The sequence below is a fragment of the Onthophagus taurus genome, chromosome 6 (assembly GCF_036711975.1).
Source record: "Onthophagus taurus isolate NC chromosome 6, IU_Otau_3.0, whole genome shotgun sequence".
Classification (NCBI taxonomy): Eukaryota; Metazoa; Arthropoda; class Insecta; order Coleoptera; family Scarabaeidae; genus Onthophagus; species Onthophagus taurus.
The window spans coordinates 13,019,105-13,032,892 of NC_091971.1; the positions used below are offsets into that span (position 1 = coordinate 13,019,105).

At 29.7% G+C, this 13,788-nt stretch overlaps 1 protein-coding gene across 13 annotated transcripts in view; it reads left to right on the forward strand.

The window, feature by feature from the left end:
• LOC111417827 (still life) overlaps positions 1-13,788 on the forward strand; it is a 159,711-nt gene that overhangs the window by 121,055 nt on the left and 24,868 nt on the right. For all 13 annotated transcript variants that reach the window (XM_071196979.1, XM_071196978.1, XM_023050213.2 and 10 more), the window contains 2 exons: positions 3,320-3,502; positions 13,381-13,581. In XM_071196979.1, the coding sequence (XP_071053080.1) occupies positions 3,320-3,502; positions 13,381-13,581 (384 nt within the window). The remainder of the gene's footprint in view (positions 1-3,319; positions 3,503-13,380; positions 13,582-13,788) is intronic.

The following is a 13,788-nucleotide window of genomic DNA, read 5'->3' on the forward strand; positions in this document are numbered from 1 at the left end:
CTAGCTAATTATCAAAAAGTTTATTAATTTAAAAGAATTGAAATTACAGTAAAATTGCGATATAACGATTTAATACGGGAAAGGTAGTGTCTGTTATAGCCAAAATTTCGTTATATGAAAAATTTCATTATATGCTAGTTTTAGTTTTAGTTTAATAAAAATGTACACCGATATAACTCTGAATAACAACTAAAATTAGAGCTAACATTAGCATTAGAAACTACCAAACTACACTAAATGTGTAGACTATCTTGGTGTACCAGCGCAACTACATAGGGAAGGTTTGGCAGCGCAGAAGATACCAGGATGAATTAAGTTATGTTCTCAATACTACAACAAGATAGCTATTTCTATTAAAATAAGACATTTTAAATTCATAACTCAACAGAAATATCGATTCAAAGAGACGTTTAATCATAAGAAAAATTTGTTTAAGAAATTTTTAATCCATTATTTTAAATATTTATTATTACACATAATTGTTTTTATACACCTTCATAAACTCCAACGTTTTAGCTTTAATTTGAGATATATATCATTTTCCAGCTACCAAAAATAAAGATGGAGTGACTTTTAAAAGTTCTGGCTGTTACAAATTTGCAATTTTAAGTATATTATATTTTTTAATCAATTTTTCCAAGAAATTTTTATTATTACACTTTTTTGTTTATATAGAGTATCATAAACTAGAACGTTTTAGCTTTATTTTAAGATATATATCATGCTTTAAATCCCAAAAATAAAGATTAAGTGATTTTTTAAAACTTTGATTAATTCAAATTGTAAGTTTATTTTTTTAAGCAATTTTTAATCCATTGTTGTGTTAAATATTTATTATTACACATAATTGTTTTTATATACCATCATAAACTCCAACGTTTTAGCTTTAATTTGAGATATATATCATTTTCCAGCTACCAAAAATAAAGATGGAGTGACTTTTAAAAGTTCTGGCTGTTACAAATTTGCAATTTTAAGTATGTTATATTTTTTAATCAATTTCTCCAAGAAATTTTTATTATTACACTTTATTGTTTATATAGAGTATCATAAACTAGAATGTTTTAGCTTTATTTTAAGATATATATCATGCTTTAAAACCCAAAAATAAAGATGGAGTGATTTTTTAAAACTTTGAGTAATTCAAATTGTAAGTTTATTTTTTGAAGCAATTTTTAATCCATTGTTGTGTTAAATATTTATTATTACATATAATTGTTTTTATACACCATCATAAACTACAACGTTTTAGCTTTAATTTGAGATATATATCATTTTGCAGCTACTAAAAATAAAGATGGAGTGACTTTTAAAAGTTCTGGCTGTTACAAATTTGCAATTTTAAGTATATTATATTTTTTAATCAATTTTTCCAAGAAATTTTTATTATTGCATTTTATTGTTTATATAGAGTATCATAAACTAGAACGTTTTAGCTTTATTTTAAGATATATATCATGCTTTAAATCCCAAAAATAAAGATGGAGTGATTTTTTAAAACTTTGACTATTTCAAATTTAAAGTTTTTTTTTAAAGCAATTTTTAATCTATTCTTGTAGGAAATATTTATTATTACACATAATTGTTTTTATACACCATCATAAAGTATAACGTTTTAGCTTTAATTTGAGATATATATCATTTTCAAACACCCAAAGATAAAGATTGAATGATTTTTCAAAGTTCTGGCTGAATTTGCAATTTTAAGTATATTATATTTTTTTATCAATTTTTCCAAGAAATTTTGATTATTACACTTTATTGTTTCTATACATCATCATAAACTACAACGTTTTAGCTTTAATTTAAGATATATGTCATTTTCGATCTCCCAAAAATAAAGATGGAGCGATTATTTAAAATTATAAAAATTTCAGATTTTGATTTTCAACAAATTGAATTTTTTAATAATGTTTCCAAACGATTTTTATTATTACACTTGATTGTTTCTATACATGGTCATAAACCAGAACGTTTTAGCTTCAATTTAAGATATATATCATTCTCCAACTTTCAAAAATAAAGATGAAGTGACTTTTTAAAGTTTTTACTAACATGCAATTTAAGTATGTTGAGTATTTTGATCTATTTTTTTTTTAATTTGTATCATAATACTTAATTGTTTTTATATAGCATCATAAAATAGAACGTTTTAGCTGTCATTTAAGATATATATCATTCTCTAACTCCTAAAAATAAAGGTGGAGTGCTTTTTGAATACTTTGACTGATGATTTCAAATTTTAAGTACATTGCAAGTTTTAATCCATTATTGTAGGAAATATTTATTATTACACATATTGTTTCTATACATCATCATAAACTACAACGTTTTAGCTTTAATTTACGATATATATCATTTTATATCTCCCAAAAATAAAGTAATAATAAAATAAATTATCATTTTTAAACAAATTACATTTTTTAATCAAGTTTCCAAAAGATTTTTATTATTACACTTAATTGTTTCTATACATGGTCATCAGAATGATTTAGCTTTAATTTAAGATATATATCATTTTCCAACTCCTGATAATAAAGATGTAGTGATTTTTTCAAATTCTTAGAATTTCGTATTTTCTTTTTTAAGCAAATTGAATTTTTTAATCAAGTTTCCAAGAAATTTTTATTATAACACTTAATTGTTTCTATACATAAACATACACTAAAACGTTTTAGCTTCAATTTAAGATATATATCATTCTCCAACTTTCAAAAATAATGATGAAGTGATTTTTTGAGACAATTTAAGTATGCTGAGTATTTGCATCAATTTTTTCAAAAAAATTTATTTATAACACTTAATTATTTTTATGTAGCGTCACAAAATAGGACATTTTAGGTTTATTTTAAAATAAATATCATTTGGTTACTCTCAAAAATAAAGATACAGTGATTTTTTGCAGTTTTTACTATCAGTCTATTGTAATTTAAGTATATTGACTAACGTCTGAAGACGCACGGCTAAACCCGAAACTTTATACTTCTAGGTCTAGTTTTAGTTCAATAAAAGTATACAACAATCTAACGCTAAATAATAACTAAAACTAGAACTAGAAACATTCGGGTTTAGCCCGAATGTCCGTTATATCGAGGTTTTACTTTAAAAAGAAACATTTTTGACTAATTGACTAAAATTAATTGATAAATTTAATGATTTCATTAATTTTTTTTAGGATTAAACATTTCTTGTTAATTACCACAAAACTTTAGCACGCATTAACAAATTTGTGGATAAATACAGAAATGGTGGAGGAGCCGAGTTTTAACATCATGAAATTGATAAAACACTAAAACCATAATTTTTTTATTATTTTTAGGATTACAAATTAAAACATATGGCAGAGATGCAGCAATCTGTCGTTGGAGATTCTGATGCAAGACAACAAATAGCCGGTCAAGTAGTACAATGGGAGGAAAATTTAGAAAGGTTACACTGCGAACAATTCAGACTGCGTTGTTACATGGCTAGTTTACAAAGTGGCGAATTACCGAATCCTAAGGTTAGTAGTAATAAAGAAACTTAGTTAAACGTAACTTCTTAGGATCGTCTTGCTTGTTGTCTTTGTTCTCCCCGGGGTTACAATAGTAACTTGGATGGACGACGCCTATCCGTACTGAAGGATAAAAGCCTTTTTCGCTTGAAAGTACGTGTAGATATCGCGTACAACCAGTTATAGAGATGTAACAAGAACGGGGAGGGGGGTAACGGTGCACTACGAATAGAACGGGGGGGTGGAACGACGTGAAAGGTCCCATTGTAACCCCCTTCTTGCCGGTACTCAACGAGAATAAAGGCTTTTGTTAAATTCACACCTAAAGAAAATTTAGAATTTAATTTATCTGTTTAAAACAATATTGCATTCAAATATATTTAAAAATATTTCATCCTTTCAAATTATGCATATTTTCTCGTATATTATACGGCAAAAATTCAAGGCTAAGCTAAAAAAAGCGAAGAGGAAGAGTGCGGAATTCCACGAACGCCGCTTCAAAGAATGTTAAATATTTACCCTTGTCTCTTGCGTTTTGCGGATTTAAGCTTTAAAAGTGTTGGATTACCACCTCGCTTTCCGGGATAATCTTCAAAAACCACCTTTTATTTCATACATCATACATATTCCTTTAGAATTTTCTTTTTTGTTTGTGATGACTCGTCATTCTTTTTAATACTACATTCATAGCATACCACATTTATATTTTTAACTTTAAATTTTCTCTAAATAGAAAAGTTTTAATAAAATGACTTTGACCTTATCTTAATACAAATTTGTGTTGTTTAAAAGTTATATATTTAAAAAACGATAGGATTATATTCACATTATAAAGTTAAAGGAAGATGGACGAGCGTATGAATTCCAATAGAACCTGATAATCTCCTGGAGGTTTGAGAACTTCGCGGAAACTAATTTCGAAAGTTAACTTCGTCAGGCTATTATGTTTTCCTTTAAACTTCTCCAACATGCTGATCCTTAGCTGTAGATTTGATAATGTCTTGTCTCGAATTATTTGGGAACTTGCCCTTATACGAGGAGTCACAAAAGAATACAATACTACAAAGAAATGAGAAAAAAGAGTTTTTGGTAGACTTTTAAATTATAAAGAAGAAATAAAAAAAATTCAATAAAATCGATCGATAAACAAGAGGAGGATGTAATTGGTATAGCACACAATGTTTACTCTATGAATTATTTGGATAGGTAAATTTGAACTACATGTAAATTTTGAGAATATCCATACAGTTCTATACAGTTTTGTTCTTCGTACATAAATTTGTATTACCAATATATCCTAAGAATATAACAACAGATAAATTTCGAGCTTTATCAACACTTAACTATTTAACAGTAAGTAATAAAGAGCTATTAAAAACAGAGAAAATTGTGAAAAGAATTATTCACCTTGTACATGTACTGGATGTATGGGATCACCTAGTAAGTGTGATACCTTCTATATACTAGCGTTGAGACAAATCATTAGATTCTACTTTACATGTTGTTTTATAGAACAGTAATAAAAAGAAAAATGTGATTGTTTGTTTTTGAAACGAAAACGTTGTTTACGTATTGATTTTCTTGTTGGTAAACTTCGAGAAATTGAATTATGACTTGGGGTAGTATACAAAACTTTCTTGCTAATATCGACCACGAACAACTCTGTCACAACATATATAGTTCATCGTTATCGTGCAATCTTACACGCGGTGTCGAGTTCACTCTCCATACGAAAACATGTTCAGTGACCAATTTTAACTCCTGCAACCTCAAAGTTGTTGAATTCGTAATAGAGATATTTCTCCAGATAAACTGGTGAGAGTGGAATAAACATTAAAGGGGAAGTTCCAAATGGTATTTCCGTCAAGCCCAACACTTAGAGTTTATAATTGTTAAAACAATTTTTGTTTTGGTTTTTACCAGAACTTTAAGTTTCGGGTCTCCGGTGACTCCATGAGATTATAAGGGCTAAAGAGCGATTCGTGATGAGGATGTACATAAACAATACAACAAATTTGAACATAAACAGGAACAAAAACTTAATCAGAAATGAAAAGAAAAATTCTGCAGTGATAAAAATTAGCAGAATGAGAAGGATCCATAAGTGGATAAAACGCACATCTGGAGCAACAAGCCAGGTGTAAGATTTATTGGAATGCATTAGATATGGAAACAATAGAGCTAATTATTTCCATTTCTGGATCTCCTATCGTATCCGATATCCGGTACTCGAATACTTTTTTCCTGTATCCGACCCAGCTCTGCTTGAGTTGGGTTGAGAATTACTTTATTTGTTACATAACTTTTGCTTAGCAAAGTAGTAGGTTGGGGTCGATTGGCTTGGAACCTTCAACGTAACATGGATAATCTTGATGAGATACTTGATCAAGATTATTCATGTTATGTGAGCTCTGGACTACCATATTGTATATTGTCCGTTTCTAAAAGTAGTAGGTAGAGTTCTGTTGGCTTGGGTTGGCTTTAATTGGGTAGGGTAGCAAAGCAATGGATTGACTTGAATTGGATTGGAACCTTCAACGTAACATGGATAATCTTGATGAGTTACTTGACCAAGATTATTCATGTTAAGTGAGCTAAAAGCAGTGGGTTGAATTCGGTTGACTTGGGTTGGATTGGGTTAGATTGGGTGTGGGCCTTCAGGTCTTAATAACAGTACGATCAAGATTATCCATGTTATGTCAGCACCGGCCTTCACTATGTATTTTCCGTTTCTAAAAACAGTGAAGTGACATCAGTTAGCTTGGGTGGATTGGAGTAGTGATGGAACGGATAGTGATATTGCGAAAAGCCGGATATCGGCTTATCTATCCGGTCAGTATAGTTATAATTTCTGGTGATATTTGAATAAAAATGAAATTAATAAGAAAGCTGATAAGATATGTCAACTTATTTGGATCCAAGATACAAAATGAACTTTTTTGATGCTGATTTAACTAACGAAGCAACTTTAAACAAAGTGAAAAGAAGAAAATTGCAACATCGAAAATTTGATCAAAACTTCAAATATTGCTTTCTCAAAAACTAAAAGCTATATTTCAAAACGGGTTGGTTCATTGGAAAGAAGACACTTTTATTAACACTTTTCAAACTCATATTCCAAGAAGTGGATTTTATACGAATTTTTAAAACTTAATCGGCGAAACTTGCAAAATTCTAAAAAATATTCGATCATTTAAAAAATTTATTTCTCAAGAACTGAAAATGATTTTTCAAAACGCCTTTTTGCATTAAAAAGAGGATATTTTAATTAATAATTGGTGATATTTCCACAAGGATCTTTCAAGAAATTAATTTTATAGCGAATTTTGAAAATTATCGATGAAAATTGCAACATCGAAAATTTTATCAAAACTTCAAATATTGTTTTCTCAAAAACTAAAAGTTATTTTTCAAAATGGGTTGGTTCATTGGAAACAAGACACTTTTATTAACACTTTGGGAAATGTTCATGCTCATATTCCAAGAAGTGGATTTTATACGAATTTTTAAAACTTAATCGACGAAACTTGCAAAATTCTAACAAATATTCGATTATTTAAAAAATTTATTTCTCAAGAACTGAAAGTGATTTTTCAAAACGCCTTTTTGCATTAAAAAGGGGATACTTTAATAAATAATTGGTGATATTTCCACAAGGATCCTCAAAGAAATTAATTTTATAGTGAATTTTGAAAGTTATCGATGAAGATTGCAACATCGAAAATTTTATCAAAATTTCAAATATTGTTTTCTCAAAAACTAAAAGCTATTTTTCAAAACGGGTTGGTTCATTGGAAAGAAGACACCTTTATTAACATTTTAGGACATTTTCATACTCATATTCCAAGAAGTGGATTTTATACGAATTTTTAAAACTTAATCGGCGAAACTTGCAAAATTCTAAAAAATTTTCGATCATTTCAAAAATTTATTTCTCAAGAACTGAAAGTGATTTTTCAAAACGGCTTCATGCATTAAAAAGAGGATACTTTAATTAATAATTGGTGATATTTCCACAAGGATCTTTCAAGAAATTAATTTTATAGCGAATTTTGAAAATTATCGATGAAAATTGCAACATCGAAAATTTTATCAAAACTTCAAATATTGTTTTCTCAAAAACTAAAAGCTATTTTTCAAAACGGGTTGGTTCATTGGAAAGAAGACACTTTTATTAACACTTTGGGAAATTTTCATACACATATTCCAAGAAGTGGATTTTATACGAATTTTTAAAACTTAATCGGCGAAACTTGCAAAATTCTAAAAAATATTCGATCATTTAAAAAATGTATTTCTCAAGAACTGAAAATGATTTTTCAAAACGCCTTTTTACATTAAAAAGAGGATACTTTAATTAATAATTGGTGATATTTCCACAAGGATCCTTCAAGAAATTAATTTTATAGCGAATTTTGAAAATTGTCGATGAAAATTGCAACATCGAAAATTTTATCAAAACTTCAGATATTGTTTTCTCAAAAACTAAAAGTTATTTTTCAAAATGGGTTGGTTCATTGGAAAGAAGACACTTTTATTAACACTTTGGGAAATTTTCATGCTCATATTCCAAGAAGTGGATTTTATACGAATTTGTGCCGGATATTCGTTCCACCACTACGTTGGGGTCTTCACATCTTGATGAGAGTTCGCATCAAGATGATCCATGTTGTGTTGAAGCTTCCAGTCAATTATGTTACGCTTGATTATGTGAACTTCATTATCACTTGTTCTAGTTTGATACATACCCATAACCAAAAATGTGATAAAGTGTTTCTATGATAAGATATCCGGATTATAGGGACAAATTTCAATAAATAAGTTCGTTTCTCCGCTTTTTGCAAAACGTGCCTTCTTATAAATAATATATACTAAACTACGCAGCTACATAACGCAATTTTGAGATATTCTAGGGCACATAATGGAACTATAGAATTGTATTAACCTAAATTACACGTTTGACAGTTTTGATTTAGAAAGTTTCTTAAAGGCAATATCGCAAAAGTAAAGTTTATGCGCATTTTTCTTCGAATAAGAAAGATAAAATGTAAGAAATATTGTGAAAATGTGACGAAAATTAAAAAAAGCACTTTCTATCTTCGAGTATCAATTTGTAGTATATCTTACGATAATGAATTAAGTTGAGTTGGATGAAGATGCCAAGATGCCAATCTAGCTTAAGTTGAATGGAAATAACCTTTGAACTAACTTGGATGGAAGCGAGCTTTTATTTGGGTCGGTATAGCTGAAGTAAGCTCGAAGTTACGTGGAATAGAAATGTGGTGAGGTACAACTTAGCCGAAATGCATGTTCGAGTTATTTAGTTGTCTCAAACTATACATTGGGAATTAATGACTGGATTTATAGCAGAAAAGTTTTGGGACAAATAAGATTAATTTAAGTTAGTCGTACATAAGGTTTGGTTTGGAATAGGCTTGCATTAGATACGTCACTTGAGATTGGATTCAAGGAATTAATTCATTTTGCTATCAAAAGTCAGATTGGATTGATTTTCTGACGATTGAGTCGAAATCTTATTATTTTAGGTTAATCAATGCAATGTTTGCAACGCAATGAAAAGAGTTTTATGTTGAACCAACCTGATCCAAAGCAACCCAATTCTACCTCACATGTTTAAAAAACTAGATGATTAAAAATGTGAAGTACGTCATCATCAGCAATCAGGCTAAAAAAACATTGATGTTTACAGAATTATTAAATATATTTCTACAAGATGACAGTATTAAATAAGAAATTATTATTAGCCTTGCTGAGCTTGAGTAAAATACATCCAGGGACTGCCAGAATTTAAAAAACTACTTCCGTAATATCCATAACCTGACAGCAAATATTATAGTATTAGTATTAAGCAAAATAGTGCCAGAAGCTGTTAAAATTTGGCAGAATACTTTTAGAGTTCGGAAAAATTAAGCAAAACTCACACGATTAAGTGGAATATTGTCAAAAGTTGATAGAGTCAAGTAAAATACTTACAAAAGTTACCAATATGGTGACAAAATATAATAAAATACTTCCAGAGATTGATAGATATAAACGAAATTTTATTGGAAGCTCTCAGAATTAAGTAAAATACTTTCACAAGCAGTCAAAATTTAAAATAAATCATTGATGTTTACAGAATTATAAAATATACCTCTACAAGGTGACAGAATTAAACAAGATATTATCAGAGGTTGTCAGAATTAAACAAAATACTTCCAGAGACTGTTAGAATTTAAAAAACTATTTCCGTAACATCCATAAACTGGCAGAATCAAGAGAATGTTTCCAGAACCTGACTGTATTAAGTAGAATAGTGTTAGAAGCTTATAAAATTTAGCAGAATACATCCAGAGTTCGGAAAAAATAAGCAAAACTCACACGATTAAGTGGAATATTATCAAAAGTAGATAGAGTCAAGCAAAATACTTGCAAAAGTTGTCAATATTAAACAAATTACTTCTAGATACTAACAAAATTAAGCAAAATAGTTCCGGATGTTGACAGAATTGGGAAAGGCACTCCCAGAAGCTGTCAGAATTAAGCAAAATACTTCCAGAGATTTCCTGAACTTAAAGTATTTCATTATATTCATTACTTTATTCTATGGAATAAAAACTTTACACGACAGTCAATTATGTAGTATCTAAGGAACATTATGTAACCTTAATTTTAAGCAGAAATAATAGTATGTGAAGAAGCAGCAATTAAATAAAATGCTTTTCGAATATAACAAAAATAAACAAATTGATCCAGAAGCTGCGTTATGCTAAATATGTCCAGAAGCTAAAAAATAATGTTACAATTTCAATATGGTGACAAAATATAACAAAATACGTCCAGATGTTGATAGATATAAACGAAATGTTAGCCAGGGTGATTTATTAGCTCACCATCAAATTTTGACATATGATAGCTAATCCAATTACCAAAAAAAATGTTAATGAACATATGGTCTATTTCAATTATTTACGAAATTATAACACTTTAAAGTTTTCTGCATCGAATTTATTAATAGTCAGTAAAATCAAACATTCAACAAAAACAAAGTTGTCATTGTAATATGTCAGTTTGCTGTAAGGTTTAATTATTACATACAAGAAGCAACTCAAAATGTACGCTTATAGCACTGAAGAGTTTGCTGATATAATTTTCGTGTATGGTTTTTGCAATGGAAATGTTGGACAATCAGTACGAGAGTGTCAAGAAAGATTTCCATAGCGGCATTTGCCATATTATTCAGTTTTTAGCGATTCTTTCAGAAGACTTCAAGAAACTGGTAATCGTGCACTAGCAAAAGCTATTCGACCGCATGTAGTTAATGTAAAAAAAGAAGAAGCTGTAATTAATGCTGTCATTGATAATCCTTCCATCAGCACTCAAAGAATAGCACACAACATACAACAGAATGTTCAAGCTCTACAGCCAGGAGATAATCAGCAACGGTTAGCATTTTATAAATGGTTATTGCAGCCCAAAATAATGACTTCATTTCAAATGCTCTCTGGACAGATGAATCATGTTTTACACAAGATGGTATAAATAATTACCATAATGAACATATCTGGGCATTACAAAATCCGCATGCAATTAGACTAAGGAAATTTCAACAACGTTTCAGCATCAACGTTTGGGGTGGAATATTTAACAACAATTTACTATAATCTGTTTTTTATTTAAATCAATTGTCAAAGTGTCGTCAAGTTGGTATTGAAAGTAAAAGCGCATGTCGTGACTTTTACTTTAATTGTGTGCCACCACTGTCTATCAAATTTGTAAAGATTGATTAAAAAATAATTTTCATATAATTTTTTTGCTGCTAAATCTACCATAAAAATGTTAAGAAAGGGTGGAACGGGATGTCAACTGTCTAAACGCGAAAAAAACTCTATAATTAGGTATTGTGAAGAAGTACAGACGGAGACACCAAATACGAATTTAAAATATATATGTGATAAAGCTTCACGTATTTTTGATGTATGTGTATTGCACTTGAGTTTTAAAATTAAATTTATATTCAACATAATGGTATTAGGTTAACAGCACGACGGTTTTTAAAATTATTCAAACCTACAAAAAATATCAAACTGTAAAAAAACCAAAAACACAAGGGCGTTGTAAAATGAACTACAAAACGGATAATAATTTATATTTTATTAAAGAAGAGTTAGGAAGACAAATACAAAAATTGCATGAAAAGAAACAGTATTTTAATCTTAATGATTTACTTAATTTTGCAAGAAATGAATGTGATTTTACTAATGGTAGATCAAAATTACATAAAATTATAAAATCTATGGGATATAGATATAAAAAGATTAGCAATAGAAAAGTGTTAATTGAACAACCACATATAGTTTCAAAAAGAATTACATTTTTAAAGACATACTTGCAATACCTAGAATCCGGAGAGTATACTTTTGTTTTTCTTGACGAAACTTGGATTTACGAAAATGGCACCCAAGTTTATCAATGGGTAAATGAAAATGAAAAATTCGGTATTCCGCAAAGAGAAGAAGGCGAAGGAAAAAGATTTACAATCTTGCACGCAGGCACTTCGTCAGGGTTTTTGCCAAATTGCGATCTCTTGCTCAGTGACAACACGGAGCACAGAGATTATCATAAAAATATGACGTCAATTATTTTTATGGAATGGGTGAAAAATCAATTACTTCCAGCATTAAATAATTTGGGTGCGAAGTGTGCGGTAGTAATGGATAATGCTCCATATCACTCAAAACAAATCGAGAAAGCTCCAAGTTTCTGCACAAAAAAAAATGATATGAAAAAATGGTTAACTGAACATAACATACAGTTTGAACCAACCTTAAATAAAAAATCGTTATGGGAAATAATCCGTTATTACAAGCCTCAAATTGAAAAATCCTTTGAAATTGACAAATTAATAAGAGACCATGGCCATACTGTTCTTCGCCTTCCTCCATACAATTGCCAATATAATCCCATTGAACTATGTTGGGCGTTCTTAAAAACTTATTACAATAAACATGTTCAGTCCAGCTCGGAGAAAAAGATCTGTCGTGTCAAGGAGACTTGGCAAAAAGCTCTTGGTCATTACACTCCGGAGATGTGGGCAAATAGTGTTTGCCACTGTGAAGAACTAATTAAAAAAGATTGGACAACATTAATGGGAAATTCATTAATAACTGATTTACTTCCTGTCATCATCCAACTAGCGGAAGACTCAGATTCTTCCAGTAATTCTGATTTTTAAACAATATTCAAATTTTAATTATAGCACTTAATTATGTTATCTTAATATATTGCTCACGAGTTTTAATTTCAAAACGTAGATATTCGCCAAGTGACGAGAGATTAGTGGCTTCGTCTTTAAAGTGACAATCAGTGACAACTTCGTTTAGAATATACACAACGTTACTTATTATTTAGTGGAAAATATTATAAAGCGTGGTCATAGAACATGGTATCTAGGGTGGTACAGACCGTTTTTTTTATAAAAATTTGGCAATGACAATTGATTTAAATAAAAAACAAATTTTAGGTTTGCATTTTTTTTTGGTAATTGGATTAGCTATCATATGTCAAAGATTGATGGTGAGCTAATAAATCACCCTGTATAAATGATAAACCTACATGACATGTACAACAAAGTTCTTTTATAAGATTTAGATAGAGATTAACATTTTTTTGTGGTTTCCAGAAACGCATAAAATCAACTATAGTATTTGAAAGAATCGATTTGAAACAACTATGAGGTAAAACTTGGTCAAGGTAACCAGGGGCGATTAATAATTAATTTTGTGTGGTCACAAAAACTGTAGAAAAAGCGAAATCCTAAACTAGAATAGTCTATAAGCTAAATTTTTTTGTTTTTTATAAAATTCTTTTATTTATTTATTTTTCAGTCTCTTTTAACTCATGTGTCAAGAGCAACGAAAAATACGTTGAATAAGTTGGGTGTATTCACCGTTTCATCATTCCACGCGTTTATCTGCGCAAGAAGTCCCTCTTTATTGAACAATCTCCTAGCAGGAAGAGGGGCAACGAAAAGAAGACCTCCTATGTTGTCTAGATCGAACAGCGGCTCGAGCCGCAGGTCGCTGCAGGTAAAACCTGGATTTGTATTTAAATTGATGCAAATCCCGAACAATAAACACCCTTCGATCCTTTTCCCGATGGCCCTTTTCAAAACTACCCTTTTCGCTTACTTTTCCCTTCTCGCATCTTACAGCGACGACGACGCCGTTATTGAACCTTTTCACGTTTATGTCACAATCGAAACTTTTTTGCTCTTATACTGCAAATTGTGTTCG